This window comes from Palaemon carinicauda, chromosome 31 (genome assembly GCF_036898095.1).
Source record: "Palaemon carinicauda isolate YSFRI2023 chromosome 31, ASM3689809v2, whole genome shotgun sequence".
In the NCBI taxonomy this organism is placed as follows: Eukaryota; Metazoa; Arthropoda; class Malacostraca; order Decapoda; family Palaemonidae; genus Palaemon; species Palaemon carinicauda.
The window spans coordinates 19,722,043-19,738,236 of NC_090755.1; the positions used below are offsets into that span (position 1 = coordinate 19,722,043).

General features: G+C 41.8%; 1 protein-coding gene across 2 annotated transcripts in view; it reads left to right on the forward strand.

The window, feature by feature from the left end:
• Srp54k (signal recognition particle 54k) overlaps positions 1 to 16,194 on the forward strand; it is an 81,776-nt gene that overhangs the window by 17,297 nt on the left and 48,285 nt on the right. For both annotated transcript variants that reach the window (XM_068355005.1, XM_068355006.1), the window contains exons 2-4: positions 3,516 to 3,590; positions 3,824 to 3,978; positions 11,659 to 11,809. In XM_068355005.1, the coding sequence (XP_068211106.1) occupies positions 3,516 to 3,590; positions 3,824 to 3,978; positions 11,659 to 11,809 (381 nt within the window). The remainder of the gene's footprint in view (positions 1 to 3,515; positions 3,591 to 3,823; positions 3,979 to 11,658; positions 11,810 to 16,194) is intronic.

Sequence of the window (16,194 nt, forward strand, 5' to 3'; positions counted from 1 at the left end):
AGTCCCAACTGGTCCCATCCCAAACTATAGTGTACTTAGGGATGGAGATTCACAGTCAAGCTTTTCGGGCTTTTCCGTCGGCCCCCAGAACAAGTCAAGCCCAAGGATGCATCCAGAACATGCTAAAGAAGGACCGATGTTCAGTCAGACAGTGGATGAGTCTGATAGGGACGCTTTCATCCCTGGAACAGTTCATTGCGTTAGGGAGACTGCACCTCCGTCCCCTTCAATTTCACCTAGCTGTTCACTGGAAAAAGGACAAGACGCTAGAAGCGGTCTCGATTCCCATTTCCGAGAAGATGAAGTCATCACTGACTTGGTGGAAGGACAACATCTACCTCAGAGAGGGTCTGCCCCTGGCTGTTCAGACCCCCAACCACGTTCTCTTCTCGGACGCATCGGACACGGGCTGGGGTGCGACATTAGACGGTCGGGAATGCTCGGGAACTTGGAACCCGAATCAAAGAACGTTACATATCAACTGCAAGGAGCTACTGGCAGTTCATCTGGCCTTGAAAAGCTTCAAGTCCCTCCTTCTAGGCAAGGTGGTGGAGGTGAACTCAGACAACACCACGGCCTTGGCGTACATCTCCAAGCAAGGAGGGACCCATTCTATGACGTTGTACGAGATCGCAAGGGACCTCCTCACCTGGTCAAGAGATCTAAACCTTTCTCTAGTAACGAGGTTCATTCAAGGCAACATGAATGTCATGGCGGACTGCCTCAGTCGGAAGGGTCAAATCATCCCAACAGAATGGACCCTACACAAGGATGTGTGCAAGAGACTATGGGCCACATGGGGCCAACCTACCATAGATCTCTTTGCAACCTCGATGACCAAGAGGCTCCCAAATTATTGCTCGCCAATCCCGGACCCAGCAGCAGTTCATATAGATGCCTTTCTACTGGATTGGTCCCATCTAGACCTTTATGCATTCCCCCCGTTCAAGATTGTCAACAAGGTACTGCAGAAGTTCGCCTCTCACGAAGGGACAAGGTTGACGTTAGTTGCTCCCCTCTGGCCCGCGAGAGAATGGTTCACCGAGGTACTTCAATGGCTGGTGGACGTTCCCAGAACTCTTCCTCTAAGAGTGGACCCTCTACGTCAGCCACACGTAAAGAAGGTACACCCAAGCCTCCACGCTCTTCGTCTGACTGCCTTCAGACTATCGAAAGACTCTCGAGAGCTAGAGGCTTTTCAAAGGAGGCAGCCAGGGCGATTGCTAGAGCAAGGAGGACATCCACTCTTAGAGTCTACCAGTCGAAGTGGGAAGTCTTCCGAAGCTGGTGCAAGTCAGTATCAGTATCCTCAACCAGTACCTCTGTAACCCAAATAGCTGACTTCCTATTATACCTGAGGAAGGAAAGATCTCTTTCAGCTCCCACGATCAAAGGTTACAGAAGCATGTTGGCAGCAGTCTTCCGTCACAGAGGCTTAGATCTTTCTAACAACAAAGATCTACAGTACTTCCTTAAGTCTTTTGAGACCTCGAAGGAGCGTCGTTTGGCTACACCAGATTGGAATTTAGACGTGGTACTAAGATTCCTTATGTCAGAAAGGTTCGAGCCACTACAATCAGCCTCCTTTAAAGATCTCACTTTAAAGACTCTTTTCCTCGTTTGCTTAGCAACAGCTAAAAGAGTCAGTGAGATACACGCCTTCAGCAGGAACATCGGATTTTCATCTGAAACGGCTACATGTTCTTTACAGCTTGGTTTTCTAGCCAAAAACGAACTACCTTCTCGTCCTTGGCCAAAATCGTTCGATATTCCAAGCCTTTCTAATTTGGTTGGAAATGAACTAGAAAGAGTCTTATGCCCTGTTAGAGCTCTTAAGTTCTATTTAAGACGAACTAAACCTTTACGAGGACAGTCAGAAGCTTTATGGTGTGCTATTAAGAAACCTTCTTTACCTATGTCAAAGAATGCAGTTTCCTATTATATCAGACTGTTGATACGAGAAGCTCATTCCCATCTGAATGAGGAAGACCATGCTTTGCTGAAGGTAAGGACACATGAAGTTAGAGCTGTCGCAACTTCAGTGGCCTTTAAACAAAATAGATCTCTGCAGAGTATAATGGACGCAACCTATTGGAGAAGCAAGTCAGTGTTCGCGTCTTTTTATCTTAAAGATGTCCAGTCTCTTTACGAGAACTGCTACACCCTGGGACCATTCGTAGCAGCGAGTGCAGTAGTGGGTGAGGGCTCAACCACTACATTCCCCTAATTCCATAACCTTTTTTTAATCTTTCCCTTGAAATGTTTTTTATTGTTGTTTTTGGGTTGTCCGGAAGACTAAGAAGCCTTTCGCATCCTGGTTGATTTGGCGGGTGGTCAAATTCTTTTCTTGAGAAGCGCCTAGATTTGAGGTTTTGATGAGGTCCTTTAGTATGGGTGGCAACCCTTGATACTTCAGCTCCTAGGAGTCGCTCAGCATCCTAAGAGGATCGCGAGGCTCAGTAAGGAAGACGTACTTAAAAAGGCAGAGTAATTGTTCAAGTCGACTTCCTTACCAGGTACTTATTTATTTTATGTTTGTTATTTTGAATAACTGCTAAAATGAAATACAAAATACTTAGCTCATAATAATGTAAACAAGTAATGCTGGTCTCTACCCACCCCCCTGGGTGTGAATCAGCTTATATAATCACCGGCTAAGTTTAATATTGAAAAATGTTATTTTTATTAATAAATAGAGACCCAGTGGACCGAGGAGAAAATTGGTTCTGTGTTTACATGGAGTACTGAGTACCTGCTCGACAGATGGCGCTGTTGATGTACACCCCCTACCTGCATAGCGATCGCTGGCGTATTTTGAACGTAGAGTTTTTCTGTCGGGCAGCAGAGCTGCAGCTTATATAATCACCGGGTAAGTATATTCAAAAATTTATTTTATTAATAAAAGTAACATATTAAAGGCCCCCCCTTCCTCCCCGATAGAGACCCAGCGGGATGAGAAAAATTGGGTCTGTTTACATGTATATGCGGTATCTGGCCGATAGTTGGCGCTAGTGGGCACACCCGCAACCTTCATAGCGATCGCTCGCGAGTTTTTGTGTGTTTTTCTGTCGAGCCGCCGGAGGCTCAGCTATTATATATTCACCGGGTAAGTATATTCAAAAATTTATTTTATAATTAAAATATCATTTTGTTAAATTTTGTCCTTAGGTACGCCTTGCCTGACTCCCGTGGATTTCCAGCTATAAAAGTCGGCAAATAGTCCTGTTTCATGTGAAATGTATATCAGGTTATTGCACATTTGATTTAGTTTACTGTATTAAATGATATATTATTTTATTAGAGTATTTCTTTATCGTACTAAGTTTTGATACAATATCTGAGTTTTATGATTTTACTTGGATGTGTGGATGTATCTCCGAATGTTTGCAATTTGAGGACCTTCTGTATACAGTATTTACATTTACTAGAAAGTTATTAAGTATATACTTTGAATCAGGTTTAAGTAAAATTTTGGATGAGGCTCATTATTGATATACTGTATCTTCCTTTTTCAGTTAGTTGATCCAGGCGTTAAGCCATATCAGCCAGTTAAAGGACGTCCCAATGTCATCATGTTTGTTGGTCTGCAGGTCAGTTTGTACATTTATTTATTCACTTTTATGTTATAGAAGGTACTATGCCATAAAGACTAGTAATACCATCTACTGTATTTGTAAATAATTAGATTTATACATAGTCTACAGAGATTTTGATAGACTATACAAAAGTTACTAATTATTGTTAATGATTTATTGATTGGAATTACATTTTAGGTGATAAATATTGAAGTACTGTATTGTATGATGTTCATTATAATCCGCAGGGTTCAGGTAAAACCACAACATGTACAAAGTTAGCCTACTACTATATGAGGAAAGGTTGGAAGACGTGCATGGTGTGTGCAGATACTTTCAGGGCTGGTGCTTATGATCAAGTAAAACAGAATTGTACAAAAGCACGTATTCCATTTTATGGCAGGTAAGGAATTGATAATCTAATGTAGGAATCCATTTTTATTAATTGTATTGATGTAGGACATTTATTTACTGTTAAACATTTAATGAGATCTCTTCTATCATGCCCATTTTATGTCTGAATTCCCATCTGTCATTCATAAATGTTTTTGTTACTGTACATATACAAACCATTGTCCTTTACATAGGAGAATGATAACAGTGAACCTGGAATACGGCAGTTATAATTTTATTACAAGATGTAGGTTGTTGGCCTGTGGTTACGGGCCAGGAGAGGAGAACTTCCCTCCCCTGCTCTTGCTCACTGAGTAGTCACTTTGATATGGACCATCAATGAAGACAGAAGTTCTTCAACTGGGTGAAGACTTTGACAAATATTCAAGCTTATTCCAGCTGTTTCCAGTATGGCACTATAGAGCAGTGCTACCAAACTATTATGAGGAAAGGTCCTGTTAGACAAGTTCTAATGTATGCTTAGGTCTCCGGAAATTTTTATTACACGATATCATTAAAATAAAATAATTAATCTGATAACAGGGTATGAAAACTTAACAGGATATGAACTTTTCCTCTTAGAAAATAAAATGAAGAATCCTCTAATGGAAAAAATCAACACCAGAGCAAGACTTTAGTGAGAGAAATTGCACGTCTTGCTTCTTGTTAGTTCCTGAAATCTTGGTACAAATGGTGTAATGGTGAGTCGAAGACAGTGGTGGAGGTGTTCACTGGTCATACAGGAGCAGAACATGTTCTTTACAAAGTTCATAGTTGAGAAAGCAGACTCAAAGCAGTAAGTGGAGCCAAACATTGTGAGAATTTGCACTGCTAATCTGTGAAGGGTAGGAAAATTAGCAGGGGATCCTTCCTTTGACCATAATGTTTCTGGTGCACAATCAGAGAGTACTTGTTTCAGCTCTATATTATCTTGAACGTCAATAAGTTCCAGTTAGATTTTTTCAGCATCTACCCATTTGCTGGTGAGATTTGCTTTAAGTGAAAATTCTGTGATATCAGTCACTATAAAAGGGTTTTGAATGAACAGCACCAACTGTTTTCCAAGAACAAAGTCACCAAAGCATACTTTGAACTTATTGATCATCTTCTAAATAAATTGAACATATTTAGTAATTGTTTCATCTTTACATTGCTCCAAAGGTTTGAGAAAATGGAAAAGTTGGCTCTGAGTATCGTTGTTAAGAAATTTGAATATTTTTCTGGAAAGCTGGAATTGCTGAGATCAAGTAAGTTGAAGATGGTGTTTTCTCCTTGCAGTTTTATATTAAAATAATTCAGATGTGAGATTATGTCTTCCAAAAATCAAACTTTCCATTTTCTTGTCATTTTTCAAAATTCGTAAAATGCCTTTGCCTTTGTACTGTAGACCTTCCCAGTCTTCTCAGCCTCAGCAAGCACCTTCTTCTAACCAGTCAACTTCTAGGTCCTCGGGACCTTCTAAGATGTCTAAGCGGCCCTTTCAGTCCAAGGGACAAAAAGGGTCCAAGTCCTTCTGAGTAAAGATGGGAAGCAAGGGCGGTGGCTCCTCCCAGTAGGAATGGTATTCCTCATCACCTACCATCTGTTGAAGGATGCCTACAGTTCTGCTGGCAGAGATTACAGCTTCACAGGGCAGATCCCTGGACGGTCGATGTAATCGCCCTAGGTTATTGGGATCCAGTGCATCTAGACATCTAGGGATCGGCAAAGGAGCTGGCCCTCAGGGCCGAAGTCCAGACCGTGCTGCAGAAGGGTACTCTCCAAGAGGTAGTGGACAAGTCTCCAGGCTTTTAAAGTCGGATTTTTTTGGTGAAAAGGAGGACCACGGAGGCTGGAGACCAGTCACGATCTCTTCCCTCTAAACAAGTTTGTCCAACAGACTCAGTTCAGAAGGGAAACAGCAGACAAGGTCATCCAAGCGGTACGTCCAAGGGACTTCATGTGCACACTGGATCTGAAGGTCCCATACTTCCAGATCCCAATACATTAGTCTTCAAAGAAATATCTAAGATTCATTCACAAGGTAAAGACATACCAGTTCAAGGTTCTATGCTTCGGTCTTGCGACAGCCCCTCAGGTTTTTACCAGAGTGTTCTCCCTAGTGTCATCTTGGGCTCACAGGAACGGCATCTGTCTTCTCAGATATCTGGATTACTGGCTGATCCTAGCAGACTCGGAGACGACACTTCTTCGCCACCTAGATATGCTTCTTGAGTTTTGTCAGGATCTAGGGGTCCTGATAAATCACAAGAAGTCATCACTGCAACCATTACAGAGACTGGTATACCTCGGAATGATCATAGACACCGTCCTAGAGAAAGTCTTCCCATCAGACGAAAGAGTACACCAGCTGAAGGAAGTGGCTGCTCCCTTCCTCAGGAAAGAAGTTCTTCCGGCCTCTCGTTGGTTGAGACTGTTAGGCCACCTTACCTCTCTCATCCGTCTTGTTCCAAACGGCCGCCTCAGGATAAGATCCCTGCAATGGCAGCTAAAGTCCGTGTGGAACCAACACTCCGACCCACCGGACACCCGAGTTCCCATAACTCAGGATCAGGTGACGTATTTGAGTTGGTGGATAGTAGACGAAAACCTTCGACAAGGTCAGAATCTTCTTGTTCCCCCTACGGATTGCATGCTCTTCCCAGATGCATCAAAAGAAGGGTGGTGGGCTCACCTACTGCACCATATAATCTTCGGCCTTTGGTCAGAATCAGAAAGGTACCAGCACATAAATCTTCTAAGAGATGAGAGCGGCCTACCTGGCTCTTCATCAGTTCCAACAGTTTCTGCCAGGTCACTCTGTGGTATTGATAAGCGACAACACCACAGTAGTGGCTTGCATAAACAAACAGGGCGGTACCTTTCTGCAGCCTCTATGCCATCTTCCAGTAAAGATCCTCAGATGGTCAGAAGAACATTTCGGTGGCTCTATCAGCTTGCTTCATTGCTGGCAAGAGGAATGTGCTCACTAACAATCTGAGCAGAGCGACTCGGGTAGTAGGCTCCGAATGGTCTTTAAATCGTCAGATAGCCAATAAAGTCCTGACTTTGTGGGGTTCCCCGACTGTAGACCTGTTTGCAACATCACTGAACAGCAAGATTCCGCTGTACTGTTCTCTAGTCCCGGACCCTCAGGCTCTGTCAAGATGCATTTCAACAACGGTGGGACAACATCGATGTGTACGCCTTTCCCCCGTTTTGTCTGATGAGAAGACTGCTCAACAAAACAAGAGAGTCCAAAGATCTGATGATGACCCTTGTAGCTCCGATATGGCATCACGCAGAGTGGTTCCCAGACTTCCGGCAACTACTTGTAGATCTACTAAGAGAACTTCTCCCACGACCAGATCTAATCAAACAGCCACACACAAACATCTTCCACAAGACCGGAGACTATCCAGCGTCTCCTCTCTCAGAAGGGCTTTTCACGACAAGTTGCGGAACGAAATACCGGACACTTGCGTAGGTCCTTAGCCTTGGTCTACCAGGCAAAATGGAGTCTTCTGTGGTCGGTGTCGTGGAAGTAATACCTTGTCACTCGATGCCACTATTCCATTAATAGCTTAGTTTCTTGTATACCTTCTGGAGGAGAAGCTCCTTTCAGTATCGGTGGTGAAAGGCTATCGCTCAGCCTTAAGCATTGCCTTCAAGCTGAAAGGAGACTACATTTCATCTTCATTGGAGCTTTCTTTACTCATACGGAGCTATGAGATCACTTGCCCCCAGTCAAAGATCAGGCCTCCTCCTTGGAACGTGGTTCGCATCTTGAGGTCCCTCAAACCATTACACCAGGCAACTGACCAAAATCTCACTTTGAAGACGGCGTTCCTGCTCGCTTTAGCCTCAGTAGAGAGAGTCAGTGAACTTCATGGCCTCTCATATGACATCGCCCATTCAAGGGGATGGGGGGGAAGTGACGCTCATCTTCATCCCTGAGTTTATTGCCAAGACTCCAAATATGGGGGTGATGGACCATAGATTTAGGCCCTTTCAGATTGCGAGTCTTTGTTCTGTAACCAAAGACCCAGATTAGCTGTTACTTTGCCCAGTGAGGAGTTTGAGATATTATCTTAAACGCACTGCAGCTACACGGCCCAGACTAACATCTCTGTTAGTTCAGGGAGAGTAAAGAGGAGGATCACAATGAACACAGTTTCCTCCTGGATTCGCCAAGTGATCAAAAGAGCCTTGGCTCCGGATCCTCCTCAGGCTTGTCGACCTAACGCCCATTACATCAGGCTAATCAGTACTTCCCTGGCATTTAAACGCAGCTTTTCCATGTTGCAGGTTCTCCAAGCGGGTATATGGAAAAGACAAACCACATTCCCAGCCCATCACCTCAAAGACGTGACCCACAGGAGGCTCGATACGTTTACTATCGGTCCTATGTTGGCTGCTCAACAAGTGGTTTAAGATACCTCAAGCTCCTTGATGAACAAGTAGCATCTGGTTGAGGGCATTGGTTACCCTGGTTAAGCTTGGGATGAATGAGAAGAATGTCTGGCTTTCCTTTCTTCATCTTCCCCTCCCTTGGGCACAGCACCATAGATCCCTCTGCAAGCTGCCTTCAACCTCTGCAGGTAATTATCACTTCCCTTGTGTAGCCTAGTGTATGTCATAAAATTTTTATAATGTCCACGTCCCCAAAGCTTTCTGCGAAGGAGCAATGGGATACTTCTTGTTGTTTTTCCTATTTAAATTCAGTCGTTCATACATCTAGCAACCTCTATTTTACGAAATTGCAAAGGCCGCGAGTATACTCACTTTGTACATTTCAGTGAGATGCCAAAGTTTTCCCTAGACCACAGTCATATACTGTACTAGGAAAAACCGGGTCAATGTCCTAAGAGTGAGTCATCCACATAAATAACGGAAAGTTTGTTACATGGGAACAAATGACAAATTCGGAGATAATTTGTATTTTTCCCAAACTAATACAAACCTGGAGTTATTTATATAAAGTGGCCTGCCGTCACCTGTCCCCTAGAAGTCCTGCCTGCAATAAAAAGTGACGTCTCACTGCTGTAAGAGTATATATAGAGGCGGCTGGGTCACCCCCAGCCACCCCTTGCCTACCCGCTTAGTGGTTAGGCAAGGTTGCCACCTCTTAATTAAAGTCTAATGGCTACCTCCAGTTGCCGCTGAAAGAATATCCACATAAATAACTCCAGGTTTGTATTAGTTAGGGAAAAAATACAAATTATCTCCGAATTTGTCATTTTTACAATATACTGGAAGTCCAAGCAATAATATTGGCTTGCTAACTTTCCAACAGGTCAGATAAGTCACCTGGTAGCATTAAAGTAGAATAACTCCAATTTCGTGACATGCGTTTACAATCAAAGGTGTGACAAAGGAGGGAGAAGGTTGTGAACTCAAAGGCAGGATGCAATAGACCGAGTTATATATTAAGGAACACTCTTCTTTATATACAAAACGGCAAGGCAACAGGACATGGCATGTTCGAGGGACAGACAAAGTTCAGAGCAAAACCGGAGACATGATCATTCAGGTTCTTTTTAGTGCGAGGGAAGAGCGCACATACAAGCATAATATATACAATAGGAATTATGTACAATTGTGTGACACACGGTTGGTACATGGCTCCCCCTCTAAAAATGACATACTGAACATGTTAAATAGGTGCCCTGAATCTGGAGAGGTAATAGTAACAACTGCGCCGATGAGCAGCAGTGAGTGGCTGTAGAAGTCGTTGGTTGGGGTGCGAGTAAGTGGTGGATGATGGTTGGCTGTGTTGCCGCTCCGGCTCGTCACGGGGTAGGCGAGTGTGTCCTACGGCATTCATAGGCGTGTGTGTCCTACGGCATTCATGGGCGAGTGTGTCCTACGGCATTCATAGGCCTACGGCATTCATAGGCGAGTATATCCTACGGCATTCATAGGCCTACGGGATTCATAGGCGTGTGTCCTACGGCATTCATAGGCGTGTCCTACGGCATTCATATCAGCTTCGGTTGAAGTTGATTAGATGACCTCTTCGTCACGAGTGGAGGCGTTGATGGAGGTTTGAAAGTCATGAAGTGGGTTCACATCACGAGGAGAGCCGTCTGCGGCAGGTTGCAGGCGAGTGATACTGGTCATTTTCCGAGGGTGAGCGAAGCCCTTTGGTCCCCAACAGTTGTTGAGAGAGCTGAAAAAGCGTTGCTATACGGCGGCTGGCGACGGCGAGTACTGCTGCAGAAGGTATGCGTTGACGGCGTCATAGTAACGGTGAGAGGTGGAGGGTGGGGGGAGGAGCGAGTCACTCCGGGGTCACCAATGTGACAAAGGAGGGAGAAGGTTGTGAACTCAAAGGCAGGATGCAATAGACTGAGTTATATATTAAGGAACACTCTTCTTTATATACAAAACGGCAAGGCAACAGGACATGGCATGTTCGAGGGACAGACAAAGTTCAGAGCAAAACCGGAGACATGATCATTCAGGTTCTTTTTAGTGCGAGGGAAGAGCGCACATACAAGCATAATATATACAATAGGAATTATGTACAATTGTGTGACACACGGTTGGTACAAAGGGGTACTTTCACAGACTTCTTGCGATTGGGTAAACAGGTATGCACCAGGGCAGCCGACAATGTGATAAAACTGTACCCAAGATTCATTCCTGACAGGAGGAATGTTCGTGTGGATACGTGCAATGCCCAGAGGAACAGAGTAGGACCAGTGGGGTCCCTTTATTTCATGTTGCGAATCTAGCTCCATCTTCAGATAGGGATCATCTTGTTTAAGATAGCAGTTGCAATGTAAGTCTTGGAGAGGTAAGAATGTCTGACATTGCCTTCTTTAGGTGTGGACCAGTCGTTCCGTTATATTCTGGACCGGGCGCTGAATGCAGATTAGCCTCGTGACTGAGTAATTTTTCTATACAGACAAGGTATGTATTGAAGCATCTCCCCCATCTTCCCAGATTAGGGGGAGGGTGGATGAAATGTATGCAAACCCATTTCTCATAATGATCTCACATTCAGACAAGTTATCCTTATGGATATAGGTTCTTCCTCGACCGCCTACCAGTGTCCTGGTAGGGACCTAATCTAACACCTGTGTCATCTTCAGGCTCCGGTTGATAGGAGGTTAACAGCACTTCACTCCTCCACAGGGCCAAAGGGCTTTGGCATTTCCCAGCCTAGTAAACCAGCCAGGTTTCACGGACTTCCTCTCTCCTAAGAATGAATCTTTATTAAATGACAAAGGTTGTATTTGTGTAGGAACTAATCACATATTTTTAAAGTAATTTATATTTTTCCTAACTATTCAAACCTTAGTCTGTTAAATAACATTGCCCTCCTTAACAAAAGTCCTAAATTTACGTCAAAGTGAAGGTTACTCTACCTGGTGAGCAGACAGGCCTATCCTCCACGTTCCAGCTACTACTAACTACCTCATTTATAGATGAAACAGTCATTCCAGCTTCAGGGAAGTTATAATACTCTTATTAAAGGACATACGTTTATATAGTTAAAAATAATACAGATTACTTCAAAAGATTAGTGATTTTATACTGTACAGTAGTGATAAACGATAGATAATTGCAGTGATATGGCATCCGGTGAATTTTATTGTGGTTTAAAACTATTTGAACCTGCTGTATAGGATTTGGTTACTTCACATGGGATTGTAATCTGAGCAATTTAGTGTTGATAATATTATATTAATTATTTCCTCAGTTACACGGAGGTTGACCCAGTTGTAATAGCAGTTGATGGCGTAGAAAAATTTAAAGAAGAAGGGTTTGAAATTGTCATCATTGATACCTCAGGAAGACACAAACAAGAGGACTCATTGTTTGAAGAGATGTTGCAAATATCTAATGCCTGTGTGAGTATTATTAAAAAAATATTAGTTCTGTATGTTATTAGGATTGATATGTAGTACAAAATTTTTTAATATTATCATCATTGAAGTTTTTATATTAGGTTGCTCCGTTACATTGTTGGTCATTTGATGACTTCTTCAACCTATACTGTCTTTCTTGCTTTGCTTCCGTTCTTTTGATATGTATTTGTTCTTAGATATATAAACAAAACTTTCTTACTTTGAAATATGTATACAGGACGTCTCCAGTAGAGCTGGAACGGCTGTTAAATTCATCTTTTACTTACAGTTTGATTGTGTGTTGATTTCATCTAACATCTTAGAGATGAAGTAAGATGTACATATGTGCCCACAGAAAAGTGGATACTGCAACAGATGTATGTCAAAAGTTGGTGTCGACCCACATACTCTGTTCTATTTGTAGTGGGCATGATTGTTTATAATAATCCCCATGTGCTGGGTGTAGATAATGGCCTCCTGTTCAGTGGCAGGCATTCCCATTGAAGAGAACTGTAAAGACTCTCAACCCAAGAAATGCGGCAATGTCATTTTACACCAGTCCCGTTGTGTGGCTATCTTGACAAAAATGCTATGTTTAAGAATCTAATGCATAAAATCACCAATGCCTTTGTACTAACTTTGTGCATGTATCATCCAAATATTTTATCCCTCATCCACTTTGTTATTTTGTAATAAACCATCAAAGTTAATTTTATAGAGCAACACAGCATTTCACCTGAGGGATATGGGGTGTGGGGGCTTCCGCGGGTACTGGGCCGGTTTGGAGGTAGGGAGCACTGGCCTGCTTGGGCCTGCAGGAGATAGCATATTCTGACTTACTGCACCCCTTAGTTTACAATTTTTTTGGCAATTTTTTTAAAAGTAACCACCATCACAACCTATCATATTGTATATTGACTTGTGTGTGAGTGTGTGTGTATATATATATATATACATATATATATATATATATATATACTGTGTATATATATATATATATATATATTATATATGTATATATGTATATATATATCTCATCATCATCATCATCTATTGACGCAAAGGGCCTCGGTTAGATTTCGCTAGTCGTCTGTGTCTTGAGCTTTTAATTCAATACTTCTCAGTTCATCAACTACTTCGCGCTTTATAGTCCTAAGCCATGTAGGCCTTGGTCTTCCAATTCTTTTAGTGCCTTGTGGAGCCCAGTTAAGCGTTTGGTGAACTAATCTCTCTTGGGGAGTGCGAAGAGTATGCCTAAACCATCTCCATCTACCCCTCATCATGATATCATCCACATAATACTCGATTAATCACTCTTATAGTTTCATTTCTAATCCTGTCCTGCCATTTAACTCCCAATATCCTTCTGATGGCTTCATTCTCAAATCTACTAAATCTATTTGAGATTGTTTCATTGTCATACCATGACTCATGTCCATAGAGTAACAATGATCTCACTAAACTGATATTTAGTCTGATTTTCATATGAAATTTTAAGCAATTTGATTTCCAAATTTTATTTAACCTAGCTATTGTCTGATTTGCATTTTTCAATCTTTCACTAAACTTTAATTCTAAAGACCCTGTATTGAAGATCATTGTTCCTAAATACTTAAATGATTCTACCTCATTAATCCTTTCTCCTTTCATTGATATTTCATCTTCCATTGCATACTCTGTTCTCACCATCTCTGTCTTTCTTCTATTTATCTTCAGCCCCACCTTGTGTGATATTTCATGCATTCTGGTAAGCAAGCATTGCAAAACCTGTGGTTTTCTGCTAAGAAGGACAACATCATCAGCATACTCTAGGTCTGCTAAATTCCTATCACCAATCCAGTCCAATCCTTCTCCACCATCTCTGACTGTTCTACACATTACAAAGTCCATGAGGAGAATAAACAACATAGGTGACAACACATTCCCTTGGAGTACTCCGCTGTTCACTGGAAACTCACTTGATAAGACCCCATTAACATTAACTTTGCACTTGCTATGCTCATGAACAGACTTAATCAAATATACATATTTAAGAGGAATTCCATAATAACGCAGGATTCTCCACAAAATTGGCCGGTGCACACTATCAAAGGCTTTTTCATAGTCCACAAATACCATCAAAAGGGGATTTCTATATTCCACGCATTGCTCTACAACATGTCTCAAAATGAAAATTTGGTCAGTGCAACTTCTACCTTTTCTAAATCCTGCTTGTTCATCTCAGCTTTTCTTCAATCTTTCTCTCCAGTCTCTTAAGAATAAGCATACTATATATTTTCATAACAACTGACGTAAGTGTTATGCATCTGTAATTATTGCAATCAGTCAGGTCTTCCTTTTTAGCTATTTTCACCAACACTCCTAACTCCCATTCATCAGGTTTTTCCTCTTCATGCCACATTCTACAAAATAATCTTGTAAGTAGTCTGGGAGTCACTTCATTTTCAGCCTGCATCATTTCGGCAGTTATTCCATCGTATCCAGAGGCTTTCCATCTCTTTAGTTTTTTTAGGATAGCTTCGACTTCAAACACACTGAATTCATTTATGGGCACATCAAGGTCTTCATCAGCTTCAGGTATATCAATCAAATTATTCTTTTCATATATCCTATTCATAACCTCACTAAAGTGTTCCATCTAACATTGTCTTTCTTCATCTTCTGTTGCAATAACAGAGCCATCTCTCTTTTTGATGGGTATATGCTTCTTCTTCTTTGCCCCAGTCGAGAGTTCATTAATAACTCTATGAGCAATTCTCACACCACAGCCACTTCCTGAATTCATATCTTTGTTGGCCTCATCCGTTTTCTGTCTAAATACTCTGTCCACTTATTCCTGGCTTTTCTTTTGACCTTGCTGTCAATACTGGAATACTTAGCATGCTCTACCTTGTAATTGTCATTACTTCCTCAAAAACTTTCAACAATCAATTTCTGTCTTTTTCTCTTTTTATATTATCCCAAGTATCATTTGATATCCATGGCTTTCTCCTTGTAACTGTTTATCCCAAGACTTCACTACCAACTGACTGATAAATGTTCTTAATATCACACGATTCTTCATTAATTGTCTGTTCTTTGTCTCTTAAAGTCTCTAAGGCTGCAAATCGATTCCTTCATTCAATTGCAAATGTTTCTCTGTGCTCTTCCTCTAGAAGCTTAGTTGTATCAAACCTAGGTATTCTATCTATCTTAATGTTGGGTGCTTTCAGTGTGGCAATGAGGAGCTGGTGATCACTACCAATATCTGCACCTCTATAGCTTCTTACATTTCTCAGAGTCCTCCTTCTCTCTTTATCAATGGCAATGTGATCTATCTGATTTTTGTAATTGCCACATGGTGAACTCCATGTATACTTGTGTATGTTCTTATATTGGAACAGAGTACCTCCAATGACAAGATTGTTTGCTGAACAGAAACTTACGAAATATGCTCCATTTTCATTTGCAACTTTGCCAAGACCCTCGACATCCATCACATTCTGTATCCATTGATTATTTCTTCCAACTTTGAGCATTGAAGGCGCCAATCACAATTTTCATATCTCTCAGGGATCTCATCTATTATCCTCTGCAGTTCTTCATAGTATTCATCTTTCCTTTCTTCAGGGGAATCATTTGTTGGGGCATAGCAAACTATAATACTCAAAATGCACTGCTTTGATTTGAACTTTGCTAGTAACAATCTACTATTTAAAGCTCTTCACTCAGTTAATGCCTTTTCTGCTCTTGGTGTCATCATCATTCCTACCCTTTCTCTTCCAGCTCCATCTGATCTTTCTGAGTAAATATATATATTCCCTTGGTCTAAAGTTTCCTTACCAATCCCCTTACAACATGTTTCACTCAGGGCCAAGATATCCAAACTATATTTCATGAATTCACTCTCCACTTGCTGTAACTTTCCAATCTGATTCATGGTTCTAACATTCCAATTACTTATTTTCAATTCGTCTTTAGTATTTATAAACCGGGAGATTCTTAGCACCCCGCTACGCCCGGGACTGGGGCCATTCTTTTTTATCTTCTTTATCCATGACTGACTAAATCCATAGAGGATTCATTGGCTAGATACATCAAAGGATAGCCAGATCCTTGTGATGCGCAGTGCCTATCTAACTAAGGAAATTCACCTCTACCGGTCCATACTAATTCCAGTAAGATCAACCGCCAGGCATCAGGAGTAGAAGCCGAAGAGACCGTTTGTCCATCGCCTTAAACCCATCCGTCACCCTGCTGCCAGTGACTTCATTGAGATTTAGGGGGCCATTTCCCCCACATCCAAACCTCTCATTACTCCACCAAGTTGCTTATTCACTTATACGAGTATAACCGTTGGCAAACATGGATTGCTAAGATATACCACCTAGCACGGTGTATATATATAT